Consider the following 16,080-nt stretch of genomic DNA (forward strand, 5'->3'; position numbering starts at 1 on the left):
GGGTTCTACTACCATCAACCTACAACCATCTGAATGATATGGATACAACAGCCAAGTCCAACTATTTAGTTGGACTTGACCAAAGTTTTGTAATAGATAAAAGTACTTCACTCATTTAACAACTTATAAGGTTCACTTATATAGGTATACTAGCTTTCGCCCGCGGCTTCGCTCGCGTTAATTTATCCCCATAGGGGTGGAATTTATCAAAATCTTTTCTTAGGGGATACCTACGTCATAGTAGCTTTATGTATGCAAAGTCTCAGCCCGATCGGTTCAAAATTGACAAAGTTTCATACAAACTGTCATCCCCTATTTTATCCCTTTGGGGGTAGAATTAATCAAAATCCTTTCTTAGTGGATGCCTACGTCAGAACCTACCTGCATGCCAAATTTCAGCCCGATCCGTCCAGTGGTTTGGGCTGTACGTTGATAGATCACTACATCAGTCACCTTTGAGTTATATATATTTAGATATTTAACGTATTACAGAGGTTATTTACGTAAAGCAGCTATGAAAAAAAGAATTCAGACAGGGATCAAAAAATCTACTACAAAGGTAAAAATTAGGATAGATAGCATTTATTATTCAGTTAATTAAATTAATGTTATATAAAATAGGCATATTAAGTTTTCCAAAAGAAAACCGACCCAAAAAAATTATAAAAGTAAAATTTATGTGAAATAGCTATACGGACATTAATGCGTTGCTATACCTAAAGATTGAGATGTCGACTTTCTCTATGATTTCACTACTGAAATGAGCTGATGATGATCATACGCAAAAACTCTACGTCATTAGTGTGTTAGGACGAAAACGAAATCATGAGCGTGATTGAACACAACATAAATCACGGATTGTAGGTCTACCGATTGAACATTATGCATGCAAGTCCGCAAGTCACGTATGAGGTAGATTAGATGTAGGCATAACTCCCTGTATTGGGCCTATAGACCTGTAAGATCTATATGCCCAATACAATAGTGTATCCAATGGTGTGCGCCATCTATTATATAGTAAATATATGCTAAAATTATTACAAGTGTATTAAATTACGAATTTATATGTCTGGTTTGTGTGAATTCACAATAACAACATTATACGTTATATGTTATATTACTGAACATGTGGCATACATAATATAGTATTATAAAGCTATTCTGTTTTTAACAAACAGATTAAAAACAAATAATTTTGGGATTATAAATAAAAAAATAAATTAGGAACTTTTTAATCGTCAATTAAGTGTGTGCATTTACCGGCATTTAGCCGGCCACATGTTGCACTCATTAATGAATGTTGTTGAAGGGTTCACCGTAAGAGTAAAGTTAATTGATAAAGACAGAAGCTAGCAGACTCTATTTTAAATCCTATAATGTTATGGTACCGAGTGACTGTTGTGAGTATTTGTAGGTAGGTACTACATATTTACATTATATTAACAAAGGTAATAATGTTATTGTCATTCTTTGGTAGGAGTTTCGGGATATTTTATCAGCAAAAATACCTATTGCACCATTTATTTTTTATATTGTGTATGTGTGTAACTTCATAGCCATATAATCAACATGCAAAACACTTCTTTATTTAGAAATTATAAGCGAATATATGCATATATCATGTACATATAAACGGATAAAATTATAACTATTGTTTTTGCATTTCCATAGTAGGTACAGTACGACAGTGTGCACTCACCTTCATTTCCAGCTTTACGCCCAACACTTTGCCGGTTGTATCAGCGGTCTCTCACAAAAAACAAAACGAGACCAACATCAGAGTCCTTCCACTTCAACACTCTTGTTCAACTAAAACAAAATCATTGGAACTCGCACTGACCGGTGAATGCCAAAACACAGTATCTGACAAAAGCGATACGGGCTCCACACGAGCTCACTTCACGATTGTTAAGTACAAACTAAGGTTTCACGGGTGCTGAGGCGGCGCCGGCCGACCCCCTAGCTGTGTGCAGCTTCCCATTGGTGGCAACTGCGACGCCGGGGCGTGGCGCGTTCATACCACAACGATACACTCCACTCTCACTATGGAAAGGTGTTCGATTAATACAGTAAAAAGCCGTATCTCGCCTGAATTATTACATGTCCACGTTTTAATATTATTTTAAACTGATTAAAAGGGTTGGCACTGCTATAGCATTACAGTTATATAATGCAATGTTTGTTTTATGCAGCGTATTGTTCACTCCGAATGTCATTGTGTTCAGATTCTGTATATCAGTTTCTGTTTAATATGAAACAGAAACTGATATACAGAATCTGATAATGTGTTGGTAATCTAATATGTAGATTAATTTAAAAGAGGACTCTATTAAGAGATAAAATATAAAGTAAGAAATGACAACGTACCTACGTACCTATAATATAGGTAATAATAGGTAGAAAACGGCCACTGATTAAATTATTTCATTCTGACAAAAATGCAATAATGCTCGATGCGTCAAATTTAAAAATAAATCTGCTTTTAGGTAGTCATGTAAGTACGAGCTCATTTGAAAGAATACGTAAGTGCTGAATTTCTTGTCAGATACTTAAGAGGAACAAAAAGCAAAAGCACTCCGAACTGACGGTAGATTTGATATATTATGAGAGTCTGTAATATACTACATCATAAATATATTTTGATTTGTTTTGATATGAAAAAATATGAAGGAAGACTTACAAAAGGTAAAAAATTTAAAGAGCTGTATAAAAAATACATCAATTTTTTTATAACAAATATATATATATATATATATATATATATACAAGTATTCCTAAATTTTTATGTGTCATGAAAGTGGCAATCAAGCAGTTATTCTTCTTGTTATTTACGTATCGAAATAGTACGAGTATATAGTAGAATAAAAAAATGACAACAATGCAATAAAATGTTAACTTTATTTTAATAAAGATTACTTCTGTTTCTATTTCATATAAATTAAGAAACATTTATTTTAGACTTTATTATAATCGTATAGTAGCTATCCATTCTATAGGTAAATATTCATGTTCATGTAGGTATACTATGATTTACTTACTCTTGACTTTGTATATATATATACACCTACTTTTTACAACTAATATGTAATCATTAAATTTAATAATAATTGCTTATATTTTATTATAGATATGGATAATAATGGAATAGTACCTGCGCCACCCGTTTACGCTGACCAGTCACCAGTTAATGATGATAAGATTTCAAATCAAGTCAGGTCTACTAGCCCATCGTGACAATTCACTAGTAATTTATCACGATGTTTTCCAGCCGGATCCAGTCGAGGTCAACCTGACATGGTACATCACTAATAATCCTCTTCCCAGAATTGTCTAGATTAGGACACCCAATATGACTTTTCGAATTTTGACCTAAGCCTTACGCCTAATACGCCGCATCGGTTATAACTAGAATTAATAGTTTAACCAAAGTTTCCATTATTTTCAACTTTAATAGGTCGCTGCAATATAAACAATATTTATAAGTGTCCTCAGTCAAAAATATTTATTATCTACATCAAGTTATTATTAACTTGTCTTGTATTTTAAAATATTTTTTTTAGTTTTTAATTTTAGCTTATTTTAAATAAAAAAGCTTAACAAACAAAACTTTTTTGTCCTATTTAGCGGGCAATTTACACAGATCATGGGAGAACTCACAGGATGCTCTCGGCGTTTTTTATGAGCTATCTTTTTTTTCGAGGCGTATCAATCTTTTGATTGCGTAGATCATAAAACACTTTTGTACAAGCTCGAACATTATGGTTTTAGGGATAATAACCTAAATGTAATGAAAACTTATCTAGAGGTGCAAACTGTAGATATTGATGGTGTAAAGTCTAAGGGAACTAATATTAAGATGGGCGTTCCACAAGGTTCAATCTTAGGCCCACTTCTCTTTTTAATTTATATAAATGACCTTACCTACATAATAAAGAAAGTTGTGTTATTTGCGGATGATACTTCGTTAGTGTTTAAAATTGGTAGCCAAAGTAATCAATTAGACGATGTAAATTATGCTATCCCTGCTATATTAAATTGGTCCACATGTAATAAGATATTATTAAATTCCAAGAAAAGTAAGTGTCCTAAATTCACGCTTCTTAATGGAAGACAAATAAATACGCAGCTATTGCTTAATGATGAAATATTAAATTTTATTAATCATACAGTTTCTTTAGAAATAACATTGGACACGATGTTACAACGGGGGTCCCATATTACAAAATTAGCAAGTAGACTCAGTTCTGCTGCTTATGAAATTAGAAGAATAAAGCAATTAACAGACATGGCGACGGCAAAATGTATATAGTTTAGTTATTTCCATAGCATTATATCATATGGCATACTGCTGTGGGGTAATGCATGCCGCATTGCATGCATGGCGCAAACTGCCGCATGCATCCTTATGTAAAGTGGGAATACTGTAATTACCATATAGTAATTTTAAGTAGCTATGAAGTGGTTGAGTGGAATGAGTAGTCATGCTCACTAAAATATCCAGACATGTGGCGGCGTGATGGGCCGGGTCATTGGGCTCCCTAATATGGTCGAGCGCAGAGATGGCTGGCTTATCTGTCATACTGGTGAACGAGTGCTGCTTGTCTGGTCTGTCGATGAATGAGTGTTGGTGTGCTCTTATCACTACGACTAATTTAATTTTATTGTGTATTTATATTTGACCCTAATAAATTAGAACCTAGAACCCAGACCAATACAAACAGTCATACTCATGAATACAATAGTTTATCGTGCATCATGCGAGTAATCAACCCCGTTACCATCGGAAGTAAGACTAAACCGAGCTGATGCATCGAGGTATTTGTGCATAATACACATGACAATACCCAAGACGTGAATATATTATATAATAAATCACAAACATTAAACATTGTCTGTAAGGCTAATACACAAAAATTTTTTTAATCTGTTCAAAATGTTAATTATTTACACATAATATTGCCTGTAGTTTACAATGCCTTTTAAAAATTTATATCAGTTACCCATACAAGTTTCTCTTAGGCTTAGACTAGGTAAATATATTTAATTATACATATTATATATATATATTTATTATAGGAAATATTACATTCACATAATTTGTACAATGCAAAAACTACATAACGAATACAAATAAATTTCCTATGCAGATAGATCATAGGTTCATCATTATCATTTCTTTTTATTATAGGTACAGTTATTTTTGGCTTCTCGTCGCTTTCATACGGATATATTATAGGTATCCTAGACTGTCGCAAAAAATTTACTAATTATGCTTTTACCAGATCGACTCAAATGAAGTAGCTAACCAAATTAGACTTAGCAGCTGTATTTGTGTGTATATGAAGTTGTCGTTAGTCGTCGTTGTGATTCAATAATTTTGTCTTTGATATAGGATACTTTTGATCTGAAGTTACATGTATATATGTGTAAATTAACTTAATATTTGATATATGTGTAGGATACTATTAACCTGAAGTTACCTGTATATGTAAATACAGCAGGCATGTTTGCTTCTATATGAAGTTGTTGTTGGTTAGTGCATAAAAAAATATCTTTGATATAGAATACTTTGACCTGAAATTACATGTATATGTAAATATAGCAGCTGTATTTGCGTCTATATGAAGTTCTCGTTGGCTAGCACGCGAATCATCTCGTAGGCAATTACCGCCGCTGAGCAGATAATAAGTGGTATTAGCGAAGCGTACACCGCACACCGCGCGGCACGCAATCAGCGCGCTTGTTGTGAGCAGTCGATGACACTCCACTGCTTTCGTTACTGTAATTTTGTCGCATTTGGGGTGCGCTCAGCTAGGGTAGCCAACTCTCTCCGGTTTATACAGGATGCCTCGTATTTAGATAATTACGATGCAACATCGCACTTATATTAGGATATGTTATTTTTACGTATGGTTTATTACTACGACTTATAAAAAAAAAAGTTTCAGTTTAAATTCAAATAAATTAGAAAGACGGCGGCAGTCTCTTCATCTGTCTAAATAGATTCGAATATTCCAAATGTAAGCTTTATAGTCGGACTCACGGGAAGACTTTTTTACCATGTGTAAAAATATTTAAAAGATCCTTTCTCCACGGGATGGGTGATGAGGGAGTGTGTGGTATTCTTACCCACTAAACTAAACGGCTAGTACGAGCGCTGTGAAGAATAGCTGATGACAAGTAACTACTGACTATTTCATAGAAGCCGAAAGGGGAAATAATTAAGAAAATATTTTAACATTTCAAAAAATATATGCTAGCATCTCATTTATAAAGTTTTGAGGAGGTTATTGAAAATAATACGGGCTAGCAATGTGTATTTAGAATTTTTAAATACACATTGCTAGCCAGTGCCAACTTAATTTTTTTCAAAATCTATAATCATTTATTCATGTAGGACATTTTAGACATTTTAGTTATGAACGTCTAGTTTTTACATCATAATTTTTTTCCCTACCGTCCAGTTCGGTACATAGATCCAATTGAGATGAACTGGCAAGAAACTCAATTGAATTACTTTTGTTTTTTAAGCCAGTATATTTACAATATATAGATTTATATAGGTGTCTATGTCTAACATTAAATGGAAATCCCGTGCATGAACAACTATTTCCATGCACGCTCGTCATTCAAGTAATCGTTTAGTAATAGGCTTTGCTCCGTAAATATGAATTAACAGATGTTTTGAATTTATTTAAAGGTAATTCCATTTATATTCTTTTGGTATCTTAGTGTAAATTTTTATACCTATTCCCATAAAAGACCTATCGACTTTTTCTAAACGATACTTGGGGAGAGCAAGTTTGTCTTTAAATCTAGTATTAATTTTGAAATACGTCAAATTGTTTTAAATATAGAAACTTATCCAGTTATTATTTTTTTGTATACATAATATACTACAGCTATTCATTTATATTAAGACTTTAAATTCCACCAACACTTTATTTTAAAAAAGTCTCGAAAACTCCCTTAACATAGTTGGTCCGCCCAGCCCCCGCGTACAGAGGCTCTGGATTAGACAAAGCTGTCCTGCAGTCTTCAGCGCCCGGTCAATGGGCTGGCAATTATGATTTCGTCTCGATTTGATCCAGTGGAACAAATTTAAGGGTCTGTTTATTACTGTCACGTGTCCTTTTGGCGATTTCATAAGTTAAGGCCGTAATTATGTAATTGGCGGTTTGGGAGGAAGCATTTCATCGCGCTTTCTGATTGACTGACAATTTTCATTGGTACAGTCTTATAATATATTGTTTACTGACTATATAAATATTTAATATCCTTATTATTAAAACAAAATAATATTGAGGGTTACTCATGGTCAAAAATGTATAAAATTATTTAAAGTGATCGAAATTTTATAAGAAAATATAATTAGTGGAGAAGTTCCTGCTATTTCGGCCAAACATCGTAACGCAAAATTCTTGTTTTATATAAAATAAATATATTATAATGTCCTTAAATTAACTTTTGTTAAAAAATTTATGTATAATGCAGTACAGCAAATTATATTGTGATTTGATATAATTCGATATTGTTTTATTGATTTGATTTGATTTTTAACATTTGTGCATTGTAATTTGTATGAAAATAAAATCACCTGCAGGATGATAAGATGAACATGCCAGGTCAGCTAGCTCATCGTGACGAATTCAGCAGGAATTTATCAGATGGTTTCCAGGGAACTACGTGAAGGTCAACCTAACATAATACATGCAATGGGTTCATGAATTCGCATTCGTAAAAGTCACATTCCCCCTACTACTTGTAATATATATATAACTTATATATACGTACCAACATAGAAATAAAAATTCTCATCTAACTATCTATCTAACTTTTTACAGAAACGCGAAATGGAATTAGACATGGCAGTAGGTGCTATCTATGTTCATAGAGCGCCATCATAATTACGCGCTATTCATCCGTTCAGCCGGCGCCGAGCATCCGCATCCGAGGACCGCATCCGGTGCTGCGTTCATACTTTTAATTTCACTTTTCAAAAGTTTTTCACCGAATATTTGATATCTCCGGAAGCGCCTCCGGATTGGCCGGAAGGATCGATTCATTTCGTTATTCAAAATTGCAAATCAAGAATTTACAATTCCAATTTGAAGACTGCCTCTCTCCCCTTTCTGTTGGACGGAGGGCAAGTTGTCTGGAATGTACCTTCCATTTAATGACAAGCTACCGTTTGGAATTAAAATAAAGAACACTAAATGCTTATTAAGCAAATTATTGTACTGCTGTGTAAATTTCTATACTGTAATAAAATAGGTTTTTTATCTATTTATTCATCACAATAATTTGGTATCCCATTGGTTCCGATCTGTTGAATCCATAAACATATTAACATATTGGCAACACTTTTAGTTACTTGCACAATACTACAACATGAAAAGTAGGTATTAAATAGGATAATGTGATGTCTGTACATAAGCGAAGGTTACTACTTACCATTAGTTGGACCGTCAACTTGTTTGTAATATTATGTTATCTGTGCCTATATTATTAAATCTGTTTCTGAAAATTAACACAAGACGTTTCTAACAAAAAATTTAAATAATAAATACAAATTAAATAATATTGAAAGGGATCTGTAAATTTGAAATACTAAACTATAACTAAACTATAACAACTAGTATAACGTATAATAACTGTTAGATTACCATCTACCCTCGAATATGTAACAATTGCAATAGATATCTTGTTATTTTTACGCATAAGTGCAAGTCTATACAATCATGTGCAGGTGCACTAGAAATTTGATAAACTTATTGTACTTAGTTTTGTTATAAATAACCGTACTATTGTTTGTTATTTGTTCAAAATATATTAAACATATTATTTAGGAATATTCATTCATGCACTAACTCAGTGGCAATAATTGGGTATTTATATGACAAAGTTTGTTTTCGATCCCAGCATGGAGGAAACTAGATATGTTCAGATAGCAGATAGATGGTACTGTATATTATATTGCTAGCGACTGAACTCTAGTCTATCATCTTTATATCTAGTGATTACTTAAGATCGCTTTCTCCCTTGTCAAAGTTAGTCAGAAGTGGAAAATGGAAGATGAAATATATTATTTTACCGTTTATCAGATTCAAATTCGCGACCATTATTGTTGGGATTATAGCGCGCTACCTGGCTTTAATTGACTCAAATCTTCAATATCCCAGATTGACTGGATGATATTGCTTTAAGCAAAAAGGCCGTCTTTTGTTAAGAGCATTTATGTAAAGTTCTTTATTTGTAAATATTTTTCCGTGTACAATAAATAGTTATATTACTTTTTTAGTAAATCACTAGTCCATTGCGACAAGAAACTAAGAAAAAGGTGCATACAGTAATGTAGGTATTTACCTCGTGACTCCCCGGGAGGCGAACACAAATTATCAATCGTTCGGGGTTTCTCTGCAGCCATTGATTTGGGATACGCTCCCTGAATGCCAATTAAGCTAGAGGAGCAACCCACAAGGCCCTCCGGATAAAATTTTCTGGGTTTTCTTTTGATTTTTGTTTTTTTCGGAGTTTTGATAACGTTATTTTTCCCTTTATTTATATTATATATTGTTAGTTCGTTTCTAAACCAATTAGAAATGAAGAGTTACATTTTATTTCAGAAGTTTGTTGTTATTGACATTACGTTTGTTGACATTAGGTCAACTTACAAAAAATATATAATATAATGACTATTAAATACTGTATTTACAAAAAATATAATTTCGTCAATATGTTAGTTCCATAGAACAAATTTTGCTTAGTTTTGAACTGCGTTTTGAATTGTCTTGGATGATTATTTTATTATTTGCTTGTGATATCATTCCATATATCTAACTCCGTCTGTATTGATGTAGGACTTTCACAGACTCTTATTATATGTCAAATGTACGGTCAGTTCAGAGTACTCAGACTCTTTTTTTTAAGATGTGCTTGTATATCATTACAAAATACAGTTAGTTCCATTTTTAAATTCAATTAGAGATAATGTAGTGACCACCAGCAAAATAGCAATTAAATTTCTATTAAAGGGAAATAATTTAATCTATAGCCGTAACACGAATTGATGAAGACTCGGCGATTTTATATGAATCAAATGAAACGGAATGCGCTACGATCGCCACAAAAGTCATATTTCAACAATAGCATGTAACATGCACTGTTGGTAAGTGGAATTTAATAAAGTGTCATATTTGGTCGCAGAGGATGTCCCAGTGAATAGAACGAGCCCCGGACACAAATGGACACAAATGGACCGGAGTTGTGGGACCATTATCGCCATTTAACCACCCCGGGGAACGTCAATTGTTGAGAATAAACCCTCTATTTTGTTTCGCAAACGTTGCTATTATTCTTTGACAACTGTTCCACGATGACGCGATTTCTTAATGTAAATTTATTTTATTAATTATTGTTTAAAAATTAGATCTTTTTTTTATGATCGTATTCTTTAAGCTTCATCACTCTGCTTTCTCATTAATCCGGATTTTAATTCATCATTTTTAATTATTGCCGCATACTGGTCTAAATTGGATCATTAGTTTAAACATATTTATAATATTGTAATTAGTGAATTTATCGTGGTTATGTTTGACATTCAGTAAGACTACACAAATAATATTAAAGACAAGCAATATTAATCTATTCTCAATTTGACCACAAACTAACAATAAACAAAAGAGTATTAATGCATATGTGTTTTTAATACATGGCATATTTTATTTATTATTTTATATACTCTTTATGCATAATTTTAAAAAATATTAGTATTCTGCAGTGCATCTACACTCTTTTTCTATATAAGTATTCGATATCTTCAAGACATTTGTAAACAAGCGCGTGCTACTGACTCCTACAACAAATAACACAAGTGGAAGATGATTATGAAGATGAACTTAGTTCCGTTTCAATCATAGAGGCGAATTTACGAGCTAGTGGCGGGTCTCTAGGGGTCCGAACTGAAATGATACCATGCAGCAATACTGTCTCTAGTACATACTAATAATGTCCTCCCTCCTGCTACATAAAGTTAGCAAATATTTAAGTGTAGGATGGAATCCCTTATACAAATATTTGTCACTCCAAGCTTAGAGTTGGGGTTAATTTGGTGTATCCTATTTTTTTTTATTTACGATAATGGAATGGTGCACCCGTCTGCGCTAACGGTTTATGCCGGCGGGCACCAGTAGTGGATGATAAGATAATTATGAGGTCAGTAAACCAATCGAGACAAATTCACGTGGAATTTATGACGATGAAGCCTAGGTAGTCTAGAGGTTTAGCATACCTTCTTATTTCCAATGGCCGCGCATTCGATTCCGAGCACGATACAAACATTTGTATTCATAAGAATGATTATTTGAGTTCATATGTATATTATGTATGTATTTCCAAAAAATATATATCTGTATATTTATACCTATTGTCTAGTACCCACAATACAACCTCTGCTGAATATGAATTGTGAATTGTCCTGTGATATAATTATTATGATACGGTATTTTTTTAATAGTAATAATTAGAATAGGGTGTGGCAATAACTGTAATTAATGTTATAGTACAGTATATTTACAGTTTTACAGTACAGTATGTGTGAACTGATTAAAATTAAACAAAGTCAGTGTTACAGAAAGCGTGCTGCATTGAGTTATAATCTTAACAGATGATAATGAAAGGAACGGTCTATATTGCTTGGAATCAGAATATCGTCAATAATTAATGACTGTGGTTTCCAGGAGATATGAGCTGGAGGTCGATATGACATAGTGCATTACTAGCAAAGGGGTCTCTAATCCTCACTGCCACCTGCTTTAGGTAAGTACCTAAAGTAAAGCAACAAATTTAGAATACACAAACTCATAGATAACAATAGGGACTAAGTTTGAATAACTAGCGACCTAGCTTGACTGCACACGGAACACAAAGTTCGTATAAAACTTCTAACAGAAATTTTCTAAACGATAGTGAAAATTGTATCAAAGTTCTTTGCATAGTTTAAAAGAAGTATTTGGAGAAAGCGACACTAAAACTTTTTTAACTCGACTTTCTTTTATTCTATTTGCGATGATTTCGAGGTGAATTTAATGTAAAATACGCAATGTTTTTGAAATTAAGTCGTTTTTCGTAAAAAGGGGTACAACATTCTTGCGTCATGTATTAAGGTAGAGATGTCCTTGGATATTTTATACAACGTCATCTAGTTCCAAGATAATAATAATCTAATCAGCAATTATGTCATACCCATGACTAGATAACAAATAAAAATATCTTTTTTTTATAAATACATACATAAACTCTCTGACCAATACAAACAACTTATGAATACAAAATTTGCGCAAACATTTTGTGCAAGGAATCGAAACTACAAGCATCAACTTACAACTTACTTACTTTCAATGTACAATAAGTAAGTAGTTGATGTAAGTTAGTAGCTAATGTACGTAAGCACTTCTGATATCTAAGTTTTTTATGCTTATTGGCAAAATCAACACATGACGCACATATATAGTATTCTAAACGTTCTCCGTAGGTGACAGAATGCGGGCGACCACGACATTTGGCGCGTCAAATTGCAGCGTTTGATCAGCCCTTTGTACGCCTTAAGACTATTAGGACAACGAGATTACACGGGAGGCGCGCGCGCAGCCGACCGAGCAATGCGATTACACCCCGGTTCGGCCGCTCCAACCCCCTCTGCACCCCTATTTTTTACTTCTAAACGGATTTCGCTTTGGGAACCTTTGTATTAAAATTGTTACTGCTGATGATTTGTATTTGAGGAATGGCTGGTTCTATGTTCATTATATATAGATGTTTCTTTTTATATCCATGAATTCATTTAAAAATAATATAATATCTACTATTATTAGTAATGAGTATATTCTATATAAACTTTATAATAAAAAGTTAGATTTAATTCGCCATTGAGTACTTTTTTATAAGAAGATATAAATACAATTAATATTTATAAGAAATGCGTTGAAAAATAATTTAACTATGGCATTGTAACAAATAGAAATAATACACTTCACAACCTATTTTATTTTTAATTATTTGCTTACTTTACAATTAGAGGGCGGTTTGTAATACGACCATGTATATATATATATATATATGTGTATTTTTTATGAAGTTAATATGTACATATTGTTACTCTTACATTATAGCGTCAGTGTGTTTAGGATTTACCAAAATAATTACATCACAATTAAACAAGCGGTTCATCTGTGACGGGAGAACATTTTAGCTGACATCTCTATACTTCAAATATGTGTGAGGTGAATAATAATGTCTACACTCGTGTAATTGTTACATTCGGTATCAATACAAGCGGGCAAAGTCCCGAGGGACTTGTTACTGTGTTACTATCAGTTTGCACCAATTGTACGTGTTATTGTTTTTAATTTGATTCCTCTAGAGGCTCAGGCCATAACGCTATGCAACCATAAACAGTTTACTGATATAAATGTTACTAAACCGGTAATTTTAAGATATTTACCTTCAAAATAAAGTTTCTGTATATATCTTTATCTTTTTTAATTAAATATTTAGTCCTCTATGGTCTATTGGTTTACCACACCGACTTACTTCCTATGGGCGCAAGTTAGATTCCTCACGTGGTAAAAAAAATGTTTGTACCTTGCGAATAATCGAACCCGCGACCATTAGGAGTAAAGCGGCAACAACAACAACATACCACTTTTCTCCTAACCGTTAGATCACCGAGGCCGTCAAATTATTTATTAGTAATTCCGCATGTTTAATTCTGATAAGTAAATAAAGACACAAAATCATTATAATAGGACACGCACGTGCTGAGTGCGTGATCAATTATGTACAATTTTATGCACCTATTCAAAAAATGTGCACAGAATCATTCAATATCGAATGAACCGCGTGAGATCTGTTGCGACACGCGACTTTTCTCGCACTGCTAACTAACAATATCTGGATTAACTGATGGATCAATGTTTCCTTATAATGTATTATTTTCCCTACTTGCAATACGATAATATTCAAATGTAATAGATCAGTTTGTACCACTTAGACTATATTATGCTCTATGGGTAAGGAATATGGTATAAAATAAATTATTTTTCATGATATACTTTTAATCAATGCTGAAAGTAATATATTGGTAACTTCTAAAATTTACTATAGATTGTACACACATATCAATAGCTACAAATACTTACTAGTATTAATTTATGGTAACTATATTGTATATACATTTGCAATGCCCTCATTTTGCTGATTTTTAAATCTTAATTGTAATCTTCACTGTTATTCAAAATTCGTTTGTTTTTATTTTAGCAGACTATTATTATATTTTTATACTACTATGGTGGCAAAGAACAACATTTCGTTAAGTTTTCTCTAACTAAAAATTATCACAAGTATATATTATTTTGAATATAATAGAATATTGATTAAACTTTAGAACAAATAAACAGGAACTTTCGAATGCACGTACTGATGTTTTCAATCTACCGCTCATTTGGAAGACTATTTCACCACAAGAAGAATAACCAAGAAACTTCAGTGTTGCTCTTTTAAATTATTGTTATAACTTTACATTTTTTTAGTAGAAATGTGTGAAATCAAACTACCAACTGGCATTAATTAATTCGAGTCAAAAGTATTAAATACACAATCAACTGGTTAAGTAATTAAATAAGATCAGTCGTAGTGAATAAAGCACACCGGTCCCAATCAGCACTAGTTTTCGTTTATAATGGATAAAAAAATTGAAAAATAAAGGATAGCTTTTGTTGAAGCAATTGAATTTCCTAACAGAAGTAAAATTATAGTGTGGAAAGAGGAAAGAGTTGTATTTAAGAATTCTATCAACTATAGTTATCCATGCGAAGCCGAGGAGAGTTTATATTAACTAATAAAAAACGACTAATAGCTTGTAAATAAAAATGGTTAAATACAGTGAACTATAACTTTGGTTTGTGTTTTATTAGTCAAAATTGTTTTACCACAACACAGCCCCCGCGCAGTCGTACGTGACTCGTATGTACAGGAGTATACCGCCCAAATATGCTACTAGTGTTTCGACTAGATTCAATCAATATTGCCAGTTCTTTTGTCATTCCCTGTTTTTGCCTGAAGTCTCCCTAAAAGAAGGAACTATATACACAGTATTGTATCATCCATTTTGTTTTAGTTCTACTATAATTAGCATGTGTGAGACCCCAAATTTTAAAATTAAAATCGAAATAACTTCATTCATGTAGGTCTATTACAGACTCTTATTATAATTATGTCAAATCTATAATTAGTTCGTAATGCTTCTTATTTTTTCAAATGCATTTTTGTATATTTATTATTATTCTTGTATACGAAAAAACACATTCATTTTTAAGTTTAATTAGGGAGAAAATAGTGATCAGTGCGGAAATCTAATCACTGGCAGTAGAAGCATCACTACCCTATATATCAAAGCTTAAATTCCAACCATTATTTGATCTGCACCCATATTGCATACCTCTGAACAAAACATGATCATTCAACCAAAGTACGATTCAATTATCCATTACTTATGGTGTAAATAAATTGATTACATGACAAAAAAAAGCCATTATTCGATCGTAAAAGATGGGCTGCATTTTAGCTAATTATAATGACAAATTTAAATTCAACAGTTTTTCTTTTTTTTTCTTAAAGAAGTTAGATACAATATAGCCAAAAGGTTACGTATAATTTTACTCCATTGATATTTTCTTTTCTGTGTTTTAAGTCACTTTTCTAAGAACCATACACGATATTTGATCTTATTTTTAGACCTGCAAAAATGTATCCAAGCATTTCTCTCATCAATTTCGTATTCTCCCGAATTTTGGGGAGGTCTTCTTAATATGGCATTGCTGCTTCAATACACGATTATCGATCAGCTACTCGCATTCAGATCACGCGCTGTCCGATTCTGATACCGAAATAAACAGCGGGAAAAGGCACTGTTTCAACGCGTGGGATGTCGGGCCGCGATGCACATCAACAGCCCAGTAGTGTAATTCCTTACAAGAAAGTTTTTATTTTAGAACATTACTGCTGAAGATTATTGTTATAGAT

At 32.7% G+C, this 16,080-nt stretch overlaps 1 protein-coding gene across 1 annotated transcript in view; it reads right to left on the bottom strand.

Annotated features, from left to right (window-relative positions):
- LOC131853027 (LIM/homeobox protein Awh) overlaps positions 1–1,902 on the bottom strand; it is a 55,788-nt gene extending 53,886 nt beyond the window's left edge. The window contains exon 1 of the mRNA XM_059203818.1: positions 1,700–1,902. Coding sequence (XP_059059801.1) covers positions 1,700–1,705 — 6 coding nt within the window. The 5' untranslated portion in view covers positions 1,706–1,902. The remainder of the gene's footprint in view (positions 1–1,699) is intronic.
- Positions 1,903–16,080: the final 14,178 nt, after the last annotated feature.

This window comes from Achroia grisella, unplaced genomic scaffold (genome assembly GCF_030625045.1).
Source record: "Achroia grisella isolate CSIRO2021 unplaced genomic scaffold, CSIRO_AGI_Agris_v1 utg874, whole genome shotgun sequence".
NCBI classification, from domain to species: Eukaryota; Metazoa; Arthropoda; class Insecta; order Lepidoptera; family Pyralidae; genus Achroia; species Achroia grisella.